The sequence below is a fragment of the Bombus pyrosoma genome, linkage group LG6, assembly GCF_014825855.1.
Source record: "Bombus pyrosoma isolate SC7728 linkage group LG6, ASM1482585v1, whole genome shotgun sequence".
In the NCBI taxonomy this organism is placed as follows: Eukaryota; Metazoa; Arthropoda; class Insecta; order Hymenoptera; family Apidae; genus Bombus; species Bombus pyrosoma.
Window position 1 is genome coordinate 13807523 of NC_057775.1, and position 25580 is coordinate 13833102.

General features: G+C 41.1%; 1 protein-coding gene across 12 annotated transcripts in view; it reads left to right on the forward strand.

The window, feature by feature from the left end:
* The window catches only part of LOC122568651 (fat-like cadherin-related tumor suppressor homolog), a 496717-nt gene that overhangs the window by 159296 nt on the left and 311841 nt on the right, over window positions 1-25580 (forward strand). For all 12 annotated transcript variants that reach the window (XM_043728621.1, XM_043728626.1, XM_043728623.1 and 9 more), the window contains one exon: window positions 136-2849. In XM_043728621.1, the coding sequence (XP_043584556.1) occupies window positions 136-2849 (2714 nt within the window). The remainder of the gene's footprint in view (window positions 1-135; window positions 2850-25580) is intronic.

The following is a 25580-nucleotide window of genomic DNA, read 5'->3' on the forward strand; positions in this document are numbered from 1 at the left end:
AAAACGTAACCAAATCGAATTACCGCTATCCTAAAAACTTTTATTAATCGAACAGTCAAAGGATTCAAATCAAATCCCCAACAAACTGATGCTCAACTCTTCGAAAGTAATTTATTATTATATATTTTCACCCAGATACTCGGAGCGAGCACTTCACGAGTTGGTGGTGTTAGCAAAGGACCGTGGAGCCCTTTACCGCAGCGGAGGGACCAGAAGAGCCAGCACAGCCAAGGTGACGATTAGAGTTCGTCAAGTCAATTTACATTCACCCGAAATCTACGTGCACCACCTGCCGGATATCGTAGAACAATCGAACGCCGACATCTACGCGATCGTTCGGGTGGTCGACAACGACGAAGGTATTCACGGTCAGATCGCGAGTCTGGACATCGTGGGCGGTGACCCAGCCGGTCACTTTAGGGTACGGCCAGCCGGTGGACCACATTCGGGCGAATACAATATCGAGGTGCTACATCTGCTGGATCGGGAGACAGCGGTTCAGGGTTACAACTTGACACTCCGTGCAACAGATCGGGGCGTTCCGCAACGTTACAGCTACAAATTTGTGCCCGTCCATCTGGCCGATCTGAACGACAACGCGCCAGTGTTCAGTCGAGAAATCTACGAGGTGAAGGTGCCCGAGACTGCTCCCATCAACACGCCGGTGATCAGACTGAAGGTGACGGATGCTGACGAGGGGAAGAACGCGTTGGTGTTCCTGGAGATCGTGGGCGGTAACGAAGGTGGAGAATTCTACGTGAACGCGGAGACGGGAATGCTATACACCGCGGTGAACTTGGACGCGGAGAAGAAGGCGTTTTATACATTGACAGTGTCCGCGGTGGATCAAGGGAACGCTGGAACGAGGAAACAGTCGTCCGCCAAGGTTAAGATCAATGTGGTCGACACGAACGACAACGATCCGACGTTCGAGCAGTCGGAGATGGAGGTGTGGATCGACGAGAACGAGCCAGCCGGCACATCGGTCGTGAAGATCACCGCGAAGGATCGTGACTCCGGCGAGAACGCCTACATCTCGTACAGCATCGACAATATCCAGAAGGTGCCGTTCGAGATCGACCATTTCTCCGGCATCGTGAAGACCAAGCAGGTGCTTGACTACGAGACCATGAAGAGGGAGTACTTGTTGCATGTACGGGTCAGCGACTGGGGCTTGCCATACCGGCGACAGGCAGAGATGCAGCTGCACGTGAAGGTGCGCGACGTGAACGATAACAGACCGCAGTTCGAGCGAATCGACTGTACCGGCCACGTGCCTCGATACGTGCCCATCGGCTCCGAAATCATCACCGTCTCGGCCATCGACTTCGACGCCGGCAACATCATCAGTTATCGCATTGTCTCTGGCAACGAGGACGGCTGCTTCGCCCTGGACTCGGCCAGCGGCGTACTATCCGTGGCTTGCGACTTGTCCGACGTCAAGGTTACCGAGCGAATGGTCAACGTCACGGCCACGGATGGATCACACTTCGCGGACGTGAATCCCGTACACATGCACCTCGTAAATGCAAAACGGAACCTAGGCTCGCAGGGAAGAATTCTAACGGATCAGAGCGGCGCCTTCGAGTGTCGTGACACGGGAGTCGCTCGAAGATTAACGGAAGCCATTGCTGCCGCAGAGAGAAACAACATGCCTTCCAAAGACGACGAATATGCTTTGACACCAAGCAGATACGGCGAGAACATTCACGCGCCGGAGTTCGTCGATTTCCCTAGCGAAATAAAAGCTAACGAATCGGTAAAGATAGGAACGACCCTCGTCAAGATACGTGCCAGAGACAGAGACTTGGACTACAATGGGAAATTAGTGTTTTGCATATCCAGCGGTGATCGCGACTCAGTATTCGGTATCGATCCTGACACCGGCGATTTGAACGTCATAGGCTACCTGGACAGGGAACGGGAGAGCGAGTATTTTCTGAACATCAGCGTGTACGATCTGGGCAAGCCACAGAAGTCTGCGTCGAAGATGCTCCCGGTCACAATTCTCGACGTGAACGACAACGCTCCGAAATTCGAGAAGTCCCTGGCAAGCTTCAGGATCTCAGAGACTGCACTGAACGGAACGAACGTGTGGCGGGCGAACGCGACTGACGCGGATCTCGGGGAGAACGCGCGCGTCACTTATTCCCTGGTGACCGAGACGAACGATTTCCGTGTAGACCCGGTGACGGGCGTGCTGACCGTTTTCGGCAGATTGGACAGGGAACGACAGGAGATCTACGAGCTAAGAATACGAGCGCAGGATAACGGTGGCAAAGGGACTGACTCGCCGCCATTGTACTCGGACGCTTTGGTCAGGGTGACGGTCGACGACGTGAACGACAATGCACCCAGTTTCGCATTGTCCACGTACACGGTGAAAATTCGAGAAGACGTACCGATATGGACGGTCGTGGCGGTCGTGGACGCGACCGATCCCGACGAGGCATCCGGTGGCGATATCGAGTACTTCCTGTCTGACGCCATGGAGAGCGAGGGCTACTTCAAAGTCGATAAAATGTCCGGCACTATTAGGACCACCCAAAGCTTAGACTTCGAGGAACGCCAAGTGCATACGTTGACGATTGTGGCGAAGGACAGAGGTGAACCATCCTTATCCTCCGAGACAATGGTTATCATAGAAGTGGTCGACGTAAACGAGAATCTACACGCGCCGGTGTTCGATGATTTCGTCGTGTCCGCGAGTGTATTTGAAAATCAACCAATCGGGACTTTAGTGACCACTGTGCGCGCTAAGGACGCGGATCCGCTAGGAGGAGATTCCAGGATTGGATACACCATTAGGGGCGGCGACGGCATTGGGATCTTCTCCATCGACAACGAAGGTGAATACTTTGATTTATTTATTAATTTACGTAGGATAGGTTTATAAGTTCGATCGTTTTGATTAATTCTGTTATTTTCAGAAATGTAGAAAATATGAAATACGTAACACGAAGAAAGTCAGGTTTTTCTAGAGCGAAGAATTTTTAAGGACTTCGAGATCAGTTCTTTTAAAGTGATGTGGTATTTATTTCATCCCGAGGTTAATGAATATTTGCATAATTTCAATGGGCTGTTAAAATCAATATCCATACACAATAACCGTAATTCTGGCATTAATTCATTGAAATGAATTCGATCAAGATAACACGTGTAGCTTTCTCTGCATTCGTTAAACTTCCTGACCTCTCGTTGATCCGCATTATTTCCACAACGATTTTCCCGACATGAAAAGGAAAGTTGCAAATCCACTGCTCTGACATGCGACCTGCTAAAAGTGCTAAACGCGAAAATTAAGCAGGATGAGGAATATTAACGGCCGGCAGCGTGGTACGACAATATTTAACTTTTTCATCCGATTAACTCCAATCCCGCGCGATAACGCAAATATATTGGCATGGAAAAGTTGCTGCTGGACAAGAACCGACAGCTTTCAGCAACCGGGTTCTTCGTATACCCATAAATTAATCGTACTCGATTTAAACTCGATATTCATCAGCTTTCTGTAAAGTAGTTTCTGTAGAACAATTTCACATTCCGCTCCCCTATATTGCGTACATGGTGTTCCAATTTCTTTCGCCATACGTTTCTTGAATTATAGAATATTCTGTAATCGTCGAATATTCTGACATAGCTTGTTCCTCCGAAATTGAGAAACATTGTTGTTTGAGAAATACAATGAGACAAGTGGATTTCATTTTATGATATTTGCGCCGTGCTCGTCTATTATCGATCTTTAATGTTTTAATCCCAAATTTCGTATACATCCGCTAGTCATTGCAACAAAGGTTTCTCAGCTACCGTTTATTTCGCTAAAACAAATGCCTGTTCTTTTACGAGATGTTCGTTAATGGAAAATTTGAATTTTAAACGAGGAACAGAAAATCAATCGGCGTGTCGACGTAAACGTTTATTTAAATTTTCACTCGCCTTTTGACGAGCACCCGCCGCATTAAACCATCCGGCTGTCGAACCTGTCGTTTGCATATTAACCTTTTTTTTTTCGCCGGCAACTTTTTCCCCAGGCGTTTCCGTCGCACCAACGGCCAATTTAAATTCATTTCTTCCCGACTTTGAAATTTCACGCGCGAAATTCTTCTCATGTACCGTTGGAAATGGTCGATAGTTCCCCGTTCGAACGCTCCATGAAAATGTTACTCAAGTTCTCGCATGCTTTTAGGCGACAACTTTTGTGTAATGCGTTCAATTCGGTTAGTTCCGAAGTTTCTTCGTTCGGAATTTGACAGTTTCACGATTGTACGAAGTTCGTGAATGCGTCTTAGGGAAAAGAAACTTGTAACAACGTTTCTTTGTGTTCCTTCACTCCTTCGGGTGTAATGTTGCAGGTTATCTTTTTCCTTTTAATATAAGATTTCTGATATACGACAGTATCTATCAAGCAGTCAAATTTGAGTTTAATTTTTTAAAACTATACATACAATTTTTTCGCTCTCCCGTTAACAAGATTAACCCACTTAGAACCGCGCAATAAAATAGTATAAATAAAAGTTGCGTAAATTTATCTTCCTCTGATAGTCTTAAATCCTTAAGTTCTAAGAGTAATTTAAAAACAAACAGAGAAAATTACGAAATTTCTTAAATCACCAAATTGAACTGAAACTTAATAGTATCCCCTATTTCTCTGCTACACTACATTCCGTTACTCACCAGAAAAAAACTAATTCGACTAATTCGCAACAGGTCAGTGGGAAGGTTGGAACCCGTATCCAGCGAGAAATCGAGTCGAACGAATCGTGTTTTCGCCTCAGAGGGTTCGTGTTTTCGTAGATGGGAATTCCGTTCGATGCCCGGAAGTAGATTCGAGAGCAACAATAGTTTACTTTAAAGTCGGGCTGTGGAGTTTGTCGCAACCGTGTTCCAATTTATTCTTCGAAACGGACGAGCCGTACGCCGTACGCCGTACGTCCGCGGGACATGTCTCTTTTCCGCTTTGCTTAGTTCGTCTATTTTGTTCCTTTCCTGCTTGCTCTGTGCCGCTATTGATCGATCAAAAGAAACGGAAGAAAAGCACGAAGAAAATGAACGAAGGAACGAAGGAGAAGAAGAAGAAAGAACAGAGAAAAACGAGTGAGTGAGAGGGAGATAGAGAGAGAGAGAGAGAGAGAGGAGAAAAAATACGGACGAAGGGGAATACACGCCCGTTGTGCAGCGCTTTTACATCGGACAGGCGAAAGCCGATGTTCCGTGGCACCAGTCCAAAACGAAGTTACAGCGTCGCGGCCCATTAAATACCGACGCAGTGGGTTTAATTGAATTATGGGACTCGCCACGGGTCCCTTTTTTCCCGGGCCAAGCCTGGTCGCGCATTAAATTCCTACCGCGGTCTCCTTTCACCGCGAAAACCGACTCGAGAAATAGCACGTCATCCTGTTTAATAGTTGATCCCTCTCAATTGGACCGCGTTCTTCGGCCACTTAACTCTGCAACAAGCTTCTCGCGGTCCTTTTTCAGACCGATTGCGACTAATTTTATAAAAGCACGAAATGGAATTAATGTAACATGTGCGTTCCTTGTTTTTTGGTATTGTTAAAAGAGCATCTTTGTTTCTGAAACTGTTTTATGAGTTAACATATTTGATAAACAACTTTTAAATAAAAGAGAACAAGGGCTTGTGTAACCAGCTTAAGCTTTTAAATTCTGTATTTTCACTCGCATTTTGGTCTACGGTTGTGTTAAACTAGTAAACATTAAATAGAAGCTGTAGTTTATTTGCTCTCGTTGAGTGTACAGACGACGATATAAACGTGACTGAAATTCGAGAGACATTTAAGAAAGAAGAGCTTGCTTATGCTTTGCTTAAACATTACGTACTTAGTTTTCTTATCCTGCTTTACTCTTTAACAATGGCAACCTGATTCACAATTTCAGTTCCAAGTTAGGAAGAGGAAACAGAACGGAGTTCTTTTTGCTTTGTATTCATAAATAGGAGCTTATATTTATAAAATACAAACAGATGTACAGCTTTAATCTCATCCTAAAAAGCCTAAAACGATTCTATACTTCAAGAACGATTACGCCGGAGTGCTTGAAAAACCTTCTTGGACGGAATCTGTCCTTCGCGTTGTTTCCTGCAAGACAGTCGCTAGACGTCTAATCCGAGATTGCTCGTCGGATCTTCTTATTTTTCATTTGCAGTTTAAACGCGCCATTTTCCGGAACGAGCCCCAGGAAAGGTTGAGACCAGTCCGGATTACTTGAAGCGCAGCCGGCTGAAAATATCTGCTAAAATCTCGTCGTGTCAACTCATCCCTTTCACCCTTCTTCCTATCTTTCTGTCAGGGAAAGAGTCTAATTGATATAAACGCGATGCAAACGATACGGAGCGCTGATCGCTATCGCTAGCAAGCCCGCTTACTTTTTCCTCCCTTTCTTTTCTCCTTTTTTTCTTTAGTCGCGATCTATTTGCTAATGACTAGTCGGCGGTTAGATTCGCGGAGAACGACTGTCGGCCGGTGCACAGCCATAAATCGAGTCGTGACGTTTCGATTCCAGTTGTACATTTCACGCGATAAAATACACCGGTAGGAGGTTGAAAAAAATACAGTGGCCATCGTCCACGTTTTAGTCACGATCGACGAGTTTCCATCGTTCACCGGAACAGAATGCGGTCGTGCGCGCAGCGCTCTCTCGCTTTGCACCCCGTGGCCTCGGTGCTCTCTTTGCGAATAAGCTTATACACGGTGAGCTCGTTCGAATGTTCCGTGACGATTTTACGTCAATATCGTTATTGTCCGGGATTGATATGCCACGAGAATATCTGCGTGATATTGAAACGGGAGGAAGAACACGTAGAGAAATTTTTTGGAAATATTTTGTCTTCAATTCTTGCGAAGGAATTTTTACGATAACAGGATCGAAATATAAATGTTATCCCAGTAAAGTTAATCTCATGGAAAAATTGATCAGAAATCGAATTGTCATAATAAAATTTGCGAAATAGTTCAACTTTATCTTCAAGCTTTCAAAGTACCTACTCTTATAAAATTTCAAATCCATCTTTTCACTTCTAAAATAGCACAATTTTTATACCATAAAACCAATCCAATAAGCCAATAAAATCGACAAAAGTCGTCAAGCCAAATTTAATGCAGCAGAATCGGAAAAATAGTTGGTGACTTTAAAACGCCTCTATAAAATTTTAATTCACGCTGTCTCCTTTAAAATTACACGATTTTATGCCGCCCAATCCTTCAAGAGCCGCTAATTTTAACAAGAGGTATCAAATCGAATGAGTTCACCCCGTATACTTGACCAGGTAACCCGCCTACTTACGTAGTTCTCTGTTGCGCGAGACTATATCAAATGGCGGGAGTCGGTGCGCGGTCGAATGTGTGCCGCGCGGGGGTTGTATCGATCCCCCGTCGAGCAAAAATAATACATTGTCAGTGGTATGCATATTCAACCGGTGTAAATATTCATAAGTTGTGCTGGTGTATTGCCTTCGTGTTTGAAACACGACCGATCGTAACGTCGTTCGCGGTATTGGTGCAGTTCCTCGACTGACAAATCTCGCGACTGTAACTCGCGTTCTTGTGGGCCGCAATGGAGGATATTCGTTGTAGCAAGATCGTTAGAATCGTTCGCGAGTTTAACGAGAACCATTCGCCGAGCAATCGTGGCGTTCTTTTCACCGGAGAGTGATTGCCTCCTGTCGTGTTTGATTACGAATCTATCGCATGTTTCCCAATGTGTACGCAAGTTTGTTTTCTAGTCTTTGGCGATGAAATTCACGTGGGATTGGCTGTTAATCAAGTTATGATATCGTTTGTATTACTTTTTAATTGTAGCCTTTCGAAACTGAATTAGAACGTGACATTTACGTTGTATGATTTATTGACGAGGGAATATATAACGATAGTGAAAGAAAGATAGTGAAGTGAAAGAGTTGGTGTAAGAGTTAAGTGAGTAAATAAGGCATAGTAATAAGAAGATGAGTTTACTATTGCACTCGTGCGTACACAATTTTAATACTTTATTGCCTTCCGTCGTATATTAGTTCGACATATTACGATTTGAAGAGAAAATTTGCATAAAGATCTTCATAAAAAATGTTCTGTTATCTACACGATTATTATAGTTTACAGTCTTTTATTCACATCCATTCTACATTACTATTCATCATAAAGTGGAACTTTGGTCACATACGTACAAACTTACCTCTTCTATATGCAACCACGTTAAAAAACGAGTAACAAATAAAAGGATAATAAAGGATGATAAACAATCATACAATCTTCCAATATAACAATATCGATCATCAAATTTCCGAAATCATTGACAAGCCTATATCCACCGGGTATCTTCACGCGCATGGTTAAATCAAACCTAAATCAGGTTTGTCACGAGCGGCCGTTGATTTCACAGATACGGAAGATTACATCGGTGAAATTGGAGCGGCGCGTAGATCCCGCACACCCGTATGAACACGGTCGTTAGTCGGCTGCGGATTCACTCGTCCGTTAGACGGTTCGTTGCGAGCGAACGACGTCGCCGGACGATAGACTAAATTTGCCATGACGCGGTTTACCCGGTCGCCACCGCGAGGAAAATGCAGTTAAACTCCGATCACCATAGAAAACTGGCGCACCTAGTTTGCGCGGGATGGAGCGGAGAGGCGCGCGTTTTCCAGTAAACGAGCTAACGCATTATTCCGCACGCCGCTGTCCACTTTGTCGCCCGCGGCTCTGGCGGCGTTAGTCCATTAATAAAGCGTCCTATACACGTGCACCTGTGCATACGCGCCCATATTACTCTCGTTGTTCGGACTACATCAACTATATGCGACTCAAAGCTCGATCTTGGAATATCGTGATTCTGTCTGTTTCTCGCTCTCTCTCTCTCTCTCTCTTTCTTTCTCTCGATTTTCTAAGGAACGTAACTTGAAAAATTCGAACGAGTAAATTGTTTTATTTTTTCGTATTTCGGTCGTTTGATGTGTGCTGATAAATATAGATTATGGGTATTTACGCTTTTTAGAGAATATGAATATACACGCAAAAGATTTAATCATTGAAACAATTCTCCCGTTTGATTCCATTTCCGTTATTGGATTTATAAAAATATGAATTTGCATGAACATGGTTTAGTAATAATACCGTGAATGTTTATACAGAACTGAGCTGAATGCGCATATGATATGCAAAAATGTGTGAAATGTCTAAAGATTAGGTTTCAGTTTTCTAGTTACGTATGCAAGGATATAAATCTGCATAAACATCCGCAATAATAGTCAATGTAGTGGAATAACATTACGCGTCTCTGTGACATACATCCATCTTTTAAACGAAGAAAGAATTTTCGCACGTGTCCTTCGAGTGATGTCTACAGAATAAGTAGATTAGGCAAATGCGTTTCAGACTCGCAGACGTGGAATAATACGTTACACAGTCTACTGATCAGACAAGATTGATATCAAAGATATACCATACAAGCGAATATGGAAGTACATAATACATTATGAAGATTTGTAGACTCAAATTATGATCGAAGACTGTGAACTTATATCGTGATTGAACACTTGCTGACTTATATTATGATCGAAAAATGTACGGTGCAATACGATGTTGCTCAATCTACTGATTTGATATTCTAGGGTATAGAAATACACTTTATAACTGTGTTTTATATTTTATAGTATTCTTTTTTCATTAACGATGTTCAACTAATTCTGTCTAACCACATTTTCTGTTTATCATACATTTTCATACAGAAAAGTGTAACAACACACGTATATTACATTTTCTTGAAATTTCAATTATCGCGAACTCTCTATATTTGACTCCGAAACGCTTTCAGGTCTGCCTTTTACGAGCACGGTGTCTCGCAAAGCAAAGGGAAACGTTGTCGCGCGGTCAGACCGCGTAATTTCAAGCAGATGAATCGGTATCCGGAAACGGTTGACCTCACCACCTTTTCCCCAGTTGGGCAGTTGGGACGTGTTCTCTTTTTCTCAAGCCGTGGCGAGTTACTGTCTCAGAGGCAAAAGGTCCGCCACGATTCGCAGCACTCACCACGATAAGACCGGTGATCCATTACGACGGGCATTCGAAGAATTTCCGCGGACAACCGACGTCGGAATGTAACCCTCAGTTGCCCTTTTACGAGAAAGAGCTCAATACGAAATATTCTCGTTGCAAATTAATGAGAACTACACGTCGCGCGTGTTTCTTCCTTCCATCGAGACTCGAGCAAATTAATTAAATCATTCGAGCGGGTCGCTAAAGATGGCGGAGTGAAATTTCGCGAGTAGAACAATTTATAGATTCCCTACAAGTTTAAAAAATGTTCAATATATTTTCTTTTTATTCCTTGTCAAATTAATCTCGTTCCGTTTATTCCTATTGCTTCGCTCTCTGATTATTTTCTCTGATCTCTCCGTTTTCCAGTCTTTAATCTAAACTATTAAAAACCTCAACGAAATCGTCCCTCTTTATTTCCGCTTACACTGTAGGTTTTCTTTTCTAATTTTCGTAAACTCTAAATTAAGTTAACTTATTAAATTCAACTCTGATAAAGTAGCCTCGTCATCGTTGTAAAGGAACGGATCAAGGACTAGTTCGATAAATACTAAGCTACTCGTCGGATAAAAGAATTAAACGATTCATCTGATCGAACATCTCATTAGTAACGCCGGCGTTATAAAGTAATTATCGATAGCGATACGTAGACGGGACGATGTCGATGGAACGAGAGAGTTCCGGTGACGTGAACGCGCGAGGAATTGGACAGGGAAGGAGGCCTCTCTCATCCCCATCGACGCGGCAAAAATCCAATTTAGCCGACGAGTGGTGCACAAGGCTGGGTATATTCGTAGCAGCTCGTGAATTATACCGAGCATAACGATCGTGCGCGCACCCGCCCTAAATTACCTCTATCGACAAACGCGATGTTTTTATTCCCCTCGAAAGTCGTTTCGTTCGACTACGCTCCGCGCGCACCGCTGTTCCACGTCCGCGTTTTGCAATATTGGACGATCTATCGATCCCACTCGAAGGAAACGAAAGGCCACACGCAATCGATGATATTTTATTTACATTCTGCTTTCGTATTAATTCAAAGCTTCTGCGATTTAAAATGGTGAGCAACAACGGAATTAAAGAAAATAGTACAATCCCCTGAAAGGGATGGTTCTGGAATTTTCCAATTTTTAATCGACGGAGAGTTTAAACGTATTATTTTAATGATTACCTGAATTGGGGGAATTGGATTAGATGTTTGCGTTCCAAGTATTTTTGGAGTTACAGAGTTTTTGAATTTGAAATATTAAGTGCACCGTAGATTTCTCCCTTTTATCTACATTGCGCAAGTTATTAGATTATTGGAAATGAACTTCCAATAAAATGATCTGTAAAGATTCCACCAAGAGAGGTAGAATTGAATTATGTAAGATGTTAATACTATTTGTCAATTGACTTTTTTTATTACAGTACCTTCGGTATCGATCGACATGCTTGACCTGAATTTATTTTACGTAACTCTGCCACTTTGCAATGGTAAATTCCACCTTTCGTCACATATTCTATTAACGCAACTAATTACGCTATAAATACTCATTCATAAGTAGATATTCGTTATCTAATATTTATGCATTCATAGGATATTCAAAGATCTAAGAAATGTACGTAATGTAGGTACTATTCAAAGATGTATAAAATACCAGAAATAAAACGTTTATTTTGATATGCGACGAGTGCAGCAAATTTCGACTTAGATTCCGTTTCTTTAATCCCATTCGTAAAAATACGAAATTGCATAAAGATTAACGTTCTAATAATTAGCGTCGTTATCTACTAAATCACTCATTTATCGAACCAAACGTTAAATAATTCCAAGACCCCAGGCATTCCTTTTATATCGTAATGAAGACATTCCATTTTCTCAGGGCAGAGAAATCACGGAAGCCAGATCGAGCGCCATCGATGGTGGTCAAACGATTCTAAGCTGTCGTTGGTTCTTGTCGTTCCTCGAACGAGCAACCCGGCATTCGGTGCATTGTGTCGTCGGAATTTCTAGCATTGTTAGCGGTGTTTTGCTGTTTTTTTCCCAGCCCTCTGCCAGGTGGGAAGAACAATCGAGGCGACATCGTGGTCGGGACAGTTCCCTTTGCCTCCTTGCGCGCCTCTTTTCTTCGCGGGTAACGTGCACTTACTTACGCGTCTGTCTCTCGCGACGAACACGCTGCGTAAGCCGTACAAAGGGTCGAGAAACGCGGGTACCGTTTTTGTCGTTTGAACAAGACGCGCTGGTGAACATCGTTACGATCCCAAGAAGAAACCCGCGATTGGAAAAACACGGTTTTGTACAGAGCTACTTTGTTTTAGTTTAGAATAGAAAGCAGCTTTTTTTTTAAGTTAGGTGCGCTGGTATTTAATTGAAAGTATAGGATTTTAAAGTTACTTTTATACGAAGAATTAAAAATATGTATTATCTTGGTTTTTCCGCATCTTTGATTTCTTCTGTCGTTGGAAATCTATAGAAGTTACTCATTTTAGTGGACGAACGTGATAGGTAGATAAAAATTCTGATCTTTGATGTGTTAACACTTCGCAAACTAAACATAGGTCTTAATTTAATAAAAGAGTAGATGAATATTTTCTTAGAAAATATATTTCTAAACCGTGTTAGTATTTTCGTGAATTTTTAATAATTTTAGTAATGGACATAGAACTTTAATATACTTTCCTAGAATACGAAATTAAATTTTTTATTCAGTTACTAGAAATTCCTACGATATTAAATCCATTCTTATTTTATCATAATAAAAAATGTCGAGTAAGCCACATACGTTTGAAAAATTCAAGGCATTTCATTATATGATCGTACTATAGCTCTACCTTGCAGGATGGACCAAGCAGCATCGTGACGAGAGGAAACATCGCAGTATGCAGAATGAAATTTTGTTTGTACATTCGTTTCGCATGAGCTCCGACGAGCGGTACACGATAGAAATGTTACTTTTTAATTTCCCTTTGAAACATTAATGATCGTTTAATGCATATCCTTTTGACAACTTCCCGAAAAGTGCAAATTCGCAGGCAAATTAATGAAACTAAAGAACATTCTTTTAGCGCGAAACTGGACAAGATTCGCTCGGCTGATGTATGTCCGGCCACGAAGCTCTACTTAAATATTGTGCTAGAATTAACAGGGCCGTGTCGAGCTGCAACGAAGCGAAGAAAACGAACGAGCACAACTGGAATAACGTATACTTACGCTCGACGATATGTTCGCGCCTCGAAATACTAACCACGGTTTGTAACTGTCTTGATATTTCTTTAATACGCTGTCATTATTATCACTTGGTCGAAAGATGGGCGGTTTAATGCTCTTGGTGCTCCTCGCGTGTGAATTTAATCTTCAGTTTGTTAATTTTAACGAGCTAATTATTGTCTCTGTTTTTGATGCAATGATATCTATCATTACTTGAAATTATGGAGAGAAATGTGATAAAATTAGGATTAATTACTCTTTTGCGCGTTAACTTCATTTTATTTAGGATATTCTTTCAATTTTCTTTTTCTATATAGATAAGACTAGAACGATAAGAATATTGAATTACACGCAGAACTTTCTTAAGACAACTATTTCAACCTCGTTTCGGTATTTTAGATTTAATTTAGAGAAGAATACTTAACATTTCGTCAAAGTAGCTTCGTCGAAGGTCTATAGATTTGTTCTGATATTTTTGGTTTTCAGTTTCAGGGGACGAGAGATGATCTTGTAGGAGGAAGTCGAATATTAGTGATTAATTGAGAATTAGCTATTTGGATCGAGCGAAATACCACTGAAACGATGGAATACCATTTTAAAATAAAATTACTTACATCCAAAACCGTGAAGTAGAATTTAATTAGACTCGTGAACAGTTCAATTAATTGCCAAGAGGACTAATTAAAATTGAATTCGCTTCCACGAAATTATCTCCATGTATAAATCCGATCTTCTTTAACGTGCGAAGGAACGTATTCTCTATATTAATTCCAGATTACAAAATGATTTAATATATCGAACTTAATCTTCTACAGTAGTATAGAATTTATGACCCGTTTAAAGCATCTCGAACACGCGGTTCGCAAGTAATCTTTCATCTTCGGGAGTGAAAGTATGCCACAAAACTGATCGTATTAAGTATTCAAAGTGGTTCGGCAAAGTAAATCAACGTCGAATCCACATAATACGAACGCTCTTTTACCGATGAACCCTCAATCGACAAACAATAAAATCAAACTTCCATTAAGCTAATATCCCTTCAAGTAATAAATATGCAAATACGAACTTTTGCCACGTAGTAGAATCCGAATGTAGAAGAAAATTCTTCGCCCGTGAAATATGATTTAAACGCCACATTAAATTCCGCGCGATGTTCCGCCGCGTTCTCGATATTATTTATCTTCGATAAATCGAGATTTCGTGTATCGGATACTGACGATACCAGAACAATATCTTGTCACTATCAGATGTCTTTTTTTTTCTTTACGATTTTATAATTTTTGCGTCAAATAAGATAATCAGATAATGTATAGCTTGTAAGGTTTCATTTATTTCACTACCAAACCTCTTAATTTTAAGCAAGGATATTTATTAATACCCGTAACTTGTAACTTGTGGTTTATAAAATTCCGTTAATATTAATTGCGCGAGGTGCCTAGGCAAGCTTTAAAATAATTGAAATCGCGTATATTAATCACGTTTGTCTCTTTCTAGGTGTTTCGAGTATTCTGTAAAAATAAACTGTAAAAGCAAATTGTAAAAGCGAAATTTTTAACCTTTGATGGTATCGAATAGCACGTAAAAGCGTTATCGGCAAGAAACGGGAAACGTTGAATCGAACGTAACTACAAAGGACATCTTTTTCAAGTCCATAAACTTAATTATTTACAAAAAGGCTATGTGCGCACAGCCCGCAACACGGAGAAATTGGAAAAGTAAATAGTGGAAATGCGCTTGTTTAGTTTTTTTTTCTGTGTCCTCTGAACGTCAAAGCGCAAGACAAATTATTTGTTCCAGCTGTTTTTAGTTCGGTAAAGCTAGATGTTGCTCCCTGTTTCGTTGAATACTAGAATATCATGGCTTTTCTATTTTCGTGAACGAGCTGCACGAATGCAAGCGTTATTTCTGTCACTTTTGAAACGACATAGTTCGATACTCGTTGTTTACGGTGTTTTCCGATGATGTATATAATTCGATCTAGTCATAAAAAGATTTGGGTTGAGCGGAAAATGTCGATACTGTTTCGTTTGAAGTTTGCTCCTGTTATCGCACCTGGCGAAGCTTTTTTTCAGATTTCTGTGCCAGTTTTTGATATTGATATATTATTGGCATTTTTCTCCTGACGTGTAACATAAACGTATTTGTTCATTTACGTGTCTCTATTATCTCTTGTATATCGACGTTTACCTTACGAAACGATCATTGTAGTCCATCTCTGATAACTTCATTAAAGTACAAGTTGATGTTCTATTTCGATGTATATCGAACATTTATCACGGAAATTTAATATCTAGGGTGAACGTTTATAAAACAATTTCCATTCGAAATTCTACATAGAGCGAACGTAATTGCCGTTAAAAGCACAAGTGAGACCGATGACAAGTGTCACGTTTGATGTATAATTACAAGTCACGTAGCATAACGTCAAGATTCCGGGCGACGAATGTAACGTTGTAAAACACATTTTCAACGGGCGGTCGTGCGTGACGCGCGTACGAATTTTCATCTGAACTTTTTATACGCGAATGTGTCATCAAACTCGCGTCATTAAGTCCACGTATCTTCGTAAATTGCTGGCTACGTTTAGCCAGCCTCGAGTAGAAGTAGAGTCGGTCGACGAAGGTTGGACCACCTGTGTCCCAGCGAAAGAGGCTCTAAATCAGCGTCACTGTAATTCACGGTGATTTTCACGCAAATTTCGGAAGAAGAATTTCAGAAAGCGAAATAATCATTATGGCGAGCAATAAAATGTTCGCGATAAAATTGAGCGATAAAGGTTGGTGCGGCTGTACGGATAATTAGATTTCATTGGTATCGGTTGGTCGATCTTGGTGCACGATCAATTAAGTCGTAAACGATGGTAGAATTCCAAGACCAAGTGTATTGCCTGAGAACAGAGTCTGGCAAAACGTGCAAGAATCTTGATCCTTTAGTATCAGGAGACTCCTGCAGCACCAGACTGTGGTTTTTTGTCGTTTCTTCTCGCGTTGCTCCATTCATGGATTATTTTGTTAAATCGATAATTAGTACTTTTAATATGTCGCTCAAGAGGCCTGCAATAAAAGTAATTCAAAGGTAAAACGTACCTGTATGTACGTTTAGAATTTTTTAGAAGGATGAAAGTGGTAGAAGAGCATGACGAAATTGCTATGACACGTGTCATGTTAAACGTTATTAAGACAACATCATTACGAAATAACCATACTTGTATTTCTCTAGTTATACGCTACGTTAGCGCAGATTTTATGAAGGCAGTTAAATATCTAGTATTGCAAGCTATTAAACACGGCTCGTTACATTTTGAAAATCTATTAGCATTCTCAACAAGTTTATGATCGGGCGGAATAAATCTTGGGTATACATATGTATTGAATAATTGAATGTCACTTAAGTATTAAATACATTTTGATAATACAGTGTTATATAGTATACTATAATTGTTCCGTAACCAATTTACATTATATTATTTGTTGTAACTCCTATGACGTAGAATGGTGAATGGGCACGCGCGCACGTCGATATATTATCTGTCATAAATTAACGCTACAACACAATATCGCGAAGAGCCGAATATGTTAAGTCAGCTTTATTGTCACGTATGATTATCCGGGTTTTAAAGCAAACAAGCAAATGGATAGAGAAATTATGCGAGCGGAACAGTTTATATTTCATAGGGTTGTATCGTTACAAAATGACGTGGCTGTTGATGAATCTAATCTACGCTGTTTGTAACCCCTGTTGTTGCGAGGGATGATTATAACCTGCGTGTCATAGAGCGGTAATAATTCAATATTCCATAAAATAGGTATTCTGATATAGAATTTTACGAAATCTTACGTATTTCATAATACATAGAAGAAATATAAAAACACAATTTCTAGTGAAAAAGAAATCATCGAGAAATGTCAAGAATTAAAACGAAGTTGTAATATTTTTGTCTCCGCTGTTATTCGGAAACATCTACACGACGGCGAAGTAACGACAGAGGCGTGAAATAATAATAATAATAATTATAATAATAATATAGCCGTTTAAGTTCTCAGGCGTATTTATAATCTAAACTTGCACAGCATTTGCGTCCGTGGCATTGATACAAAGCGATGCTTGCATATTTCGACGGGAACGAGTTCGCTAACGAGCTTGCTGAAAGCATTAAGGAGTACGGACGCGGAGCCGTGTCTTCGAACGAAAAAGGAAACCAAAGGAAACAAAACGCTAAGCGGGACACAATGTGTCAGTAATTACGAAGTCGTCGCGTACTGGTTGCGTGCGAAGCCGTCTTCGAATCCGTCACTCGGTTTCTTTACACCAAATAGTTTTCGTTTTACCGATGTGCAGCATGCATACGTGCACGTACTTGGGAAAACGTCAGCTTTTCGTCGTTTATAATAGATGACGTCGAAAATGAAACGGTCGTAAGTCACTGACAGTGACTCAATTTGGAAGTTATTATTGCTATACCTGGCTGAACGGGCCGAACGACCTGAATATTTAATTCCAGCCGTAGCTACCAGACAAGCCAATTGTCTGTTAACTGCAGCTTCCTTTGTCCGCCGTTTTCCGCGTCGAGTATTTTAAACGATGAAGTGCAATTTGCCCGGTGAATATAATAGAAGGAACGCCTCTTACCTCTGTTCCTCTGCAAGCGTTATTCGCCTCGGTTTTCATTTGGTTTCCATTGTAAAATACCGTTTGTCGTTGAAATTGATTGTGTTACGCACGGTCTCTTCGCGAGCTGTCCATCAGACAGACATCGTACGCTATGCCATCGTCTAACGACTCTCTCTAGTCGCATTCTGACTTGTGTTAAAACCGTAACTTTTCTTTCATCCTCCCGTCTGTCGCTCTCACCCCTACTTCTTTTCTAGATTTCCTTCCTTCTTTTTTCTTCTTTTTTTCTTCCCTTTCATCTCTCGACTAATGTTCTTCCCGACTATTTCCCCTTCGCGCTAGCCAACATAGCGCCCGTCAGGAGAAGGAACAGACCGACGAAACTTTTTTAATAAGTCCACCGACAATGAAGTTAGAATCGGCGCCCCATAAACCGGTGCACGTTTCAACGTGCAAATTTCATAACCGATTAAACATCTCGTCGAGAGTATTCCCCGTACGCGAACCAGCCGAGACGGACAAAGAGCTCCAGGGATAGACGGAATAAAGGCGAACGAAACGCGCGTCGCTCTTTGACGAAAGATCGAGAAGATACGTAACCTGCGCGCGGATAAAACGCGCTCGTAATTGACTGCCTTTTGAAAACGAGAGAAAGACAGGTATATGTATACCTGAGCATGGCCAAAAGAAAGGATTGTTTGGAGCGGAGAAGTTCCCGAACCAACAGCAAACTCTCTGTGTATTAAATAGAGTCCAAACTCGGGTGCGTCTGAATGATTTCGACGTCAACCCTCTAGAAGACTCGCCGAGCTAAAAGCTGGTGCGAGTAGCTTTTGGAGAATGGTCGCGGTGAAGATGGCGGAAGGGTAGGAAAAGAGGAGAGAGAGAAGAGGAAGCCAGGATGGGTCATTGTCTCGAGACTGTGCAGGCCGCGATATACGCGTGGACCCTATGTGACGTCACTTCCGCCGCCCCCAGCCTCTGCCTCCTCGAAAACCGGTATAGAGAGAAAGCGTGGTTCGCGAGAAAATCTCGATGCAGCTCGGCTCTGGCGTGGGCGGTGTTTCGCCGCTTCGGGGATTAGATTCACGAAGAAGCGCATACCGGTCATGCTCTCCTCACCCTTATCCGCTGCATTACGAGCACGTAAGTGCTGAGCTCTCGTTTCCTAGAACATGTACCGGCGGCTGAACGCGCTGAAAAGACCAACGATTTACCCCTATACACGTGTGCCTCTAAGTATATCGGAATCGCGCCGCGGCCGGTTATAAAACGGTTCTTTTCACGGGATCATCGAGTTTTTTTGCCTATTTACTAGATGTGTGTGTGCTTCTTTGCCTTGTACGTATTCCGGTCGCGTCGAGGCTTCCATCGTCGAGTTTCAACGTTTCTGAGAGTGCGGCCTTTCTCGCTCTTTCGACTCGTAGATCCAAGATCACGGTGTCGGGCCAACGTGTGAATACACGCGTTTAAATTGGTTTATGTAAACGGAGATACGGTGTCTCGTCGCGGGTTAATCCGAGCAAACCGATAAATTACACCCGGCGCTCGAGTCTTTCGGGCAATTAATGGTATCGTGGCATCGATGCATTACGCGCGCGTTACGTCGATACCCGTACACTGATAAACGGTGTGCGCGTGTTATAAATCTCGCGATGTCCGACCTCGTCGCAGGGGATGGCTATGGCGGTGCCAAAAAGGGCCAGGATATTAAGAATATCGTGGTTTTCTTAGAGTCGTAACCTTGTGTGAATATGTATGAACATTACTTTTTTTTATTATGTATAGTCCGTTTTATTCCAATAGAACAATATGAGAATAGAACAGTAATTCAATGGAATAATATGAAACAAAAAATGTTGTGCATCTACTATCTCCTTATAAAACGAAAGAAACTTTTGGGACAACCTGATATTAACCATATATCCATCTCGCATATACTTTGAAATTCTGTAATCTACCTGAACCTGAACAAATTGCTTCAGCAAATTCCTATTTCCCTTACCTTGAAGTTATTTTTATATATATTATCAAAAATATTCTTCACAGCATATGCGATTTCTATCTCTCGTATAGAAACATTTCTTTCGAATTTCTTCCGACCTTTCCGTTAGTCGCAAATCCATCTTTTACATCCTACGAATCGACATCACGTGAATCGTTCGCGGGGTAAAGGAACGCGCGGTGCGAATTCGCGAAGGAGAACGGCACGAACTTTCGCCGCGCCCATCGATATACATATATCGTAAGGTGCGGTGGGTGCGTGGACGTGGCGCATACATCGACTACGCGGGGATCGGCTACGTGGAAATGCACGGTTGGATGAAAATTATACGGTCCGCTGGCCACGGGCCGGCGGCGGTATCCTATGCCCTTCATTGCTTATCACTTCGGCTCGATAACCGGCGAACCGTGGAAAAATCTTCCTGTCCGATTTGGAACCATCAATTTTCACTTGGCGTGCGCCCGTATGCGCGCTGATATTGGCAGCTCCGTGCAAAAAGCTCAGCCTAACTCGAGCCGATACGCCTAGATAGATTCTATGACGGTTCGTACTATTAGTAATCATCAGATGTTGACTTCAAATATGATCGATGCTTGGATACATTTTCAATTGATAACTTGGTGACTCGATATTGATGGATTCATTTTATTATTGTCGATTCGGAAGCAATTCTCCATGAGAATTCTCCTTTCGAAACACTTCTTATCGTTCGCATACCAAAGAAATCCTATTTAAGAGACTCTATCTAAGTTAACCACTTTCTTTAATCTTCTAAAACCAATTTGTAAGTATTTGACTTCCCACTTCTGTTGCCAGATAGCATGACGTTCTGTAGTTTTACGATACTTTAGAGTGTAATAGGGAATCGTATAGGAGATACCATTTTGGGGCTAATGGTCGAAAAACCTTTGACGAGTGTTGCGTAACAGGATGAAAATAGGTAAATTCCGTGGAACTAACTCTTTTATTCAGTGTGGAGAATCTTTTATATAATTGTTAATGATTAACGTACTACTCAACCAAGCGTTTTCGAAGCTAGTATTAGTTGTCGAATAAATTAAGATCTCGATATACCTTTTCTTCGAACTCTAGAAATGTGCATTTCCAACTTGTTTACTACGTCCGTAAGGAACTGGTGACCAGAATTCCCGATGTATGTAGGCTTGAAATAAAAAAGTAAATCTGCGCTCTAAATCGTTCGAAATGGCACTAAATCGTATCTCTCATATCTGGTCAATTATCGTAAATAAACTTCTCGCCCGACGGCGATTAAAAACGAATAATTAAAACGAGCGCTCATTCCTCACGTGCAAATTCTGCACTTAAACCTTTCGAAATCTCCTGGCCAGAAGCCATTACGATGCTGGTTTTTAGGCTGTCTCATAAATCGGCGTCAATGTGCCGTCAGTTATACCATAAAATTTTACACGATCGTTCGCGACACGATCGTTGCATCTAGCGATCGTAATCGAAGCAGAAACTCGTAAAGATTAAAAATTTCATAGGCAATCTGTTAATATAATACTTTGGATGTTAGGAAAACTTTGTTATATAACCGCGAATGTTATTCAATCGTTCGACGTATCTTCCATCAAAATCTTTTGTTGAATTTTTTTTTAATGTTCCATTACACGCAGCAATTAGTCAGTCTTCGCCTACAATATGTTCTTAACATGTTTCGTGCTACGCGACTCATTCGTCATTCGCGATAACCATCAAGTGTAAAATTTTCATTAAACGGATAAAGATGTCCTTTGATTCAGTGTTCAAGCAAAGCTTGTATGAAGCATTAAAGTACCCAACGAGTTGGAATTCAATATTATTGTTGCTTCTCTGTAATCAATTCTATCCTTTAAATGCTATCATATCGTCTTCGTCATCTATTCCTCATTCAATTTCCTACGATTTCACGCGAATGCGATTAATCTTCGTGCATAAGTATCTTTGTTATTAAATGGTAAAAACCATTGTAATTATCAAAACATCGTTGCCTCGCATGTCTGCTCATATTACCGTAGACATTTTTCTTGCCAGCTTGGATAAATGAATTGCAAAAAAACTAATACAGTTGTTTATTAAAAATTCCGTCGCTTCATACGTTTACTCGTATCACCGTACTACATTTTCTAAATAAACTTTCCTGCCTGATGGTACTTGAGGTTAGGATAAAGATAAACGATCCATAGGGAGGCAACGATCGATGGTGCCCCGTCATTTCCATTGGAGCAGGGTGAATCGTTGTACGAGCACGCTTTACGAGCCCTTCCCCAAGCTCGTGCAAATGGTATACATCTAACGATTAGTCGGCAGAACGATTAACCTAAATTCGCTGCGGGCGCACCTGCACGCGTTGCACGGTTAAGCCGGTCTTTTGTGGTTAATGATACACGCTGTCTTGCAGGCTACGTAACTGCCGCGCGTTCACTTGTTAACATTCACCGACTTTAGGCGAAAGCAAGCGAATCCGGCTAGAACGGAAAATTTGGTTACCTCAGACGAGGTGTGTGTCGTCGTCGTGTTCCGTGTCTCTCATTTCTCAGCCAACATCGGGTTAAGCTCCGCATTATTCCATCTTATTATCAATTCCAGAATTAATCTCGACGAATATTTCGTAGGACTCGGCTAACTTCCCTATTGTTTGGAGATTTCGAAGTGCGTGGAATGGAAAACGTATCACTGCGGATGGAAGAAGTCACGTTGCAGAAATTTCAGCAAGTATTCACAGAGCTAAACGGAATTTACTAACGGTGTTTTATCAAAACAGTGTTTCCAAAGTACCGTATTATGCAAAGCTTGCTCAATTTTCTGGCCTTCTTATATCAGAGTCGTATTCCCAAAGTACCACGCCGTATAAAAGTTAGGCGCGTTTTAAATTAAAAGTGTTTTATGCTTTTTACTTAACAGAACCATTTCGTTACGTCCGAAGCATGTAATAAATTGTTATATCGTTCTTTTTTCTTTTTCTACTGACAAATAATCAAATTATCCTTCAAAGTCACATAATAATTTTCAACTCGTAATTTGAATTATTTTGCTAAAATTCTCGCCACTTTAATTTATGCATTTGGAACAAGTCCCACGAAATATTCTTCTTATATATTCAAGGTACGTGTGGGAAAAATTCATCCTGTTCAACTATCTAAACTGGCGAAACGTCTCGATAAGATATTTCCTCGGTAACAAACTTCGTCTCAAACTCGACAATTGTATCTGGATTCGTTAGAAATTCGCGACACCACAATACAAGACGTATTCATCCAGTTTGAAGACCTATTCTTATTTCTCAAAAGCGGCGCCGGAATGTCGCAACGTTAACTTCCGCTATAAATTTATCTGGAGTCTCGTTAGTCTCGCTTTTATAAGTTTCCCAACGTAAACGAGCAGTGACGCTGCAATGTGAAAACAATGTGAAATTGTTAGTATCAGAAGACTTATTTCGGAGACCATATACCGAATATTCATTATCAAGACTGACTTTCAATCGCTCCTGGTAACCTACACATTTTCGAGTTCCACAGAAGTGAAAAAATTGACGTTCCGTGCATATTTTTTGATTCGAATTGAGTTGAAAGATTTATTCTCTTTTTCCTGAATTTATGAACGGTTCGATGTATTCTAAGCATCGAGTTCAATAACGTTACGAAAAGCTACAACGATCGACGAGGGAGCTTGGCTGGGAAACCGTTTGTTAAAATATCAATAGAACGGTATTTTATAAACTTCGTGTATTCGTAGATAACTGGTAACATTGTTTCGACTATGCAAAGCTCGTAACTTTTTTCGGGCGCGCTAGGAAAAGAACGTTAGTCTGGCGCGAAACGTTTCTTTCTACGCAGACAATAAATCCTGTTTTGATTATGACTATTACATCATAGACACGGAATGGACAACAACACGCGATGCTGGGGAAAGTTTTACAACTCAAGACCGTCTCTCGTTCTTTTCGAATTCTCCTTAAAAAGCTTGGAAACTGTCGCTCCGTAGTTTATTTCGGTGGTCGCCTTGGCTCAACCTCGCGACGCTAAACTTCCCTTTAACTGTCGTCGTTTCAGCGAGCTTTTATGCCACGTTCTTCGCGTTAGCTCTTGTGGATCTGATGTTTTCTACCGTTCCATTTACGAGGCTGTTATGAGAGACGTGTCCCTAGTCTCTGCAAATTGTTTTTCGTACTTTTAAACGAACCCGACTCATTTTAAGGAGTTACGTTACATATACGCTTTTAAGCTTATAATTAAAACCAATGGTAGTTTTGTATTTCGTTAGGAATACATATACATGTATACGTATAATTTCAAAGTATAATTTTGTCGAAAGTTTTATGAATTTTAATTCGTAACTGGTGCAATGTTCTTTTTACTTACCAAATTCAGTATGGAGAATTTTATAAGGATCAAACGAATGCTATTTTTTAAATATAATGCACTCTATGTGTATTAGTAATCCACGAAGTTCTGTAATAATATTGTGACAATTTATATTTTCAAATTGTTCAACAGAACGCTTCCGAAAATATTTAATCCTAGAGCACAATTTTAAAATGACTTCATCAGTTTCTAGATTTCAGATCAAAATAAAACAGTCGTAATCCATTGCGACTCCTTTCTCGAAATTCGAGTTATGGAGGGTTTGGAACAAGATAGAGTTGACTGATCCGTGTCGGGTAATGTCACGTACGGGCAGAGGCGAACGAAACTAATGCTTACGATAAAACCGGGTGTCGAGTGCCGCACCGTGCACGTTTCCAACTTACAGAGCCTCGAAAAATACGTGATACATGCCGACGATCAGTCTCGTGATGGATGGCGTTTCGTGGTAACCGTGTGCCAGCCTGTACACCGTAGAAACTTCCGCTTCCTTTCGCGCACGATCTTCGCCAAGTTTCCGCGAAATCGTTTCGACGGCGGCGAAATTTCCTTAATTCCCTCTCATGAGCCCCGTGAACTGCCTTCTCGAGGAAAACCGACGTTACGAGAAAGATGCTAATAAATAATAAAATGGGCAGGGTTATTCGGCTTAGGGTTGTTTTATGATTGAAATTTTTAAAGGAACACAGGCATATTTGACGAAATAACAGCTCGTTTTAACGAGTAATCTTTCTCTGACGGTGTTGAATTTCAAAAGTTCGAAATCCTGTTTAAGCGAGGGCGATTTAAAGAGAAACGATGTAAGAATACTTTTAGGAAAAGTTAGGGTTGGAAAGATAGTAAAAAAAGTATATCGAATTAGCAACGATTGTTAAGAAAATCGATTGTTCTTTCGAATTTGCGTTAATTGGTCAAGTAAAAACTTGTTGAACTGTTCCAGCTTATAATTAGCCTCAGAAACTAAAGCTGAAATGTAAGTTTCGATAATTTAGACGATGAAAAACATTTAACACGTTCAAAGTTCTACTCTGGCCATTCGCTATTAGACTGATAGATTGCGGCTTAATAGAAGATTTTTATATAACCTCATGTACTTTTAACTCTGGAAAAACGTACAATGTTTCCAACGGCTTAACGATTATTAAGCATTCTTAATATCGTAAAATACAGAACGATTATGCCATTCCAACCTAGTTTCCTAAACTATAATCTTACACCTAACTCCGCAAGTCTACACCTTTATCTCTTTGCATCTTCTAAATCGCTAAATTTTACGTGCGAAATATAATTCCAAATAATCCAGCGCGGAAACACCACCTTCGGTCTTGTACCACGCGGACATTCGGAAGTTTCCTCGAGAGACT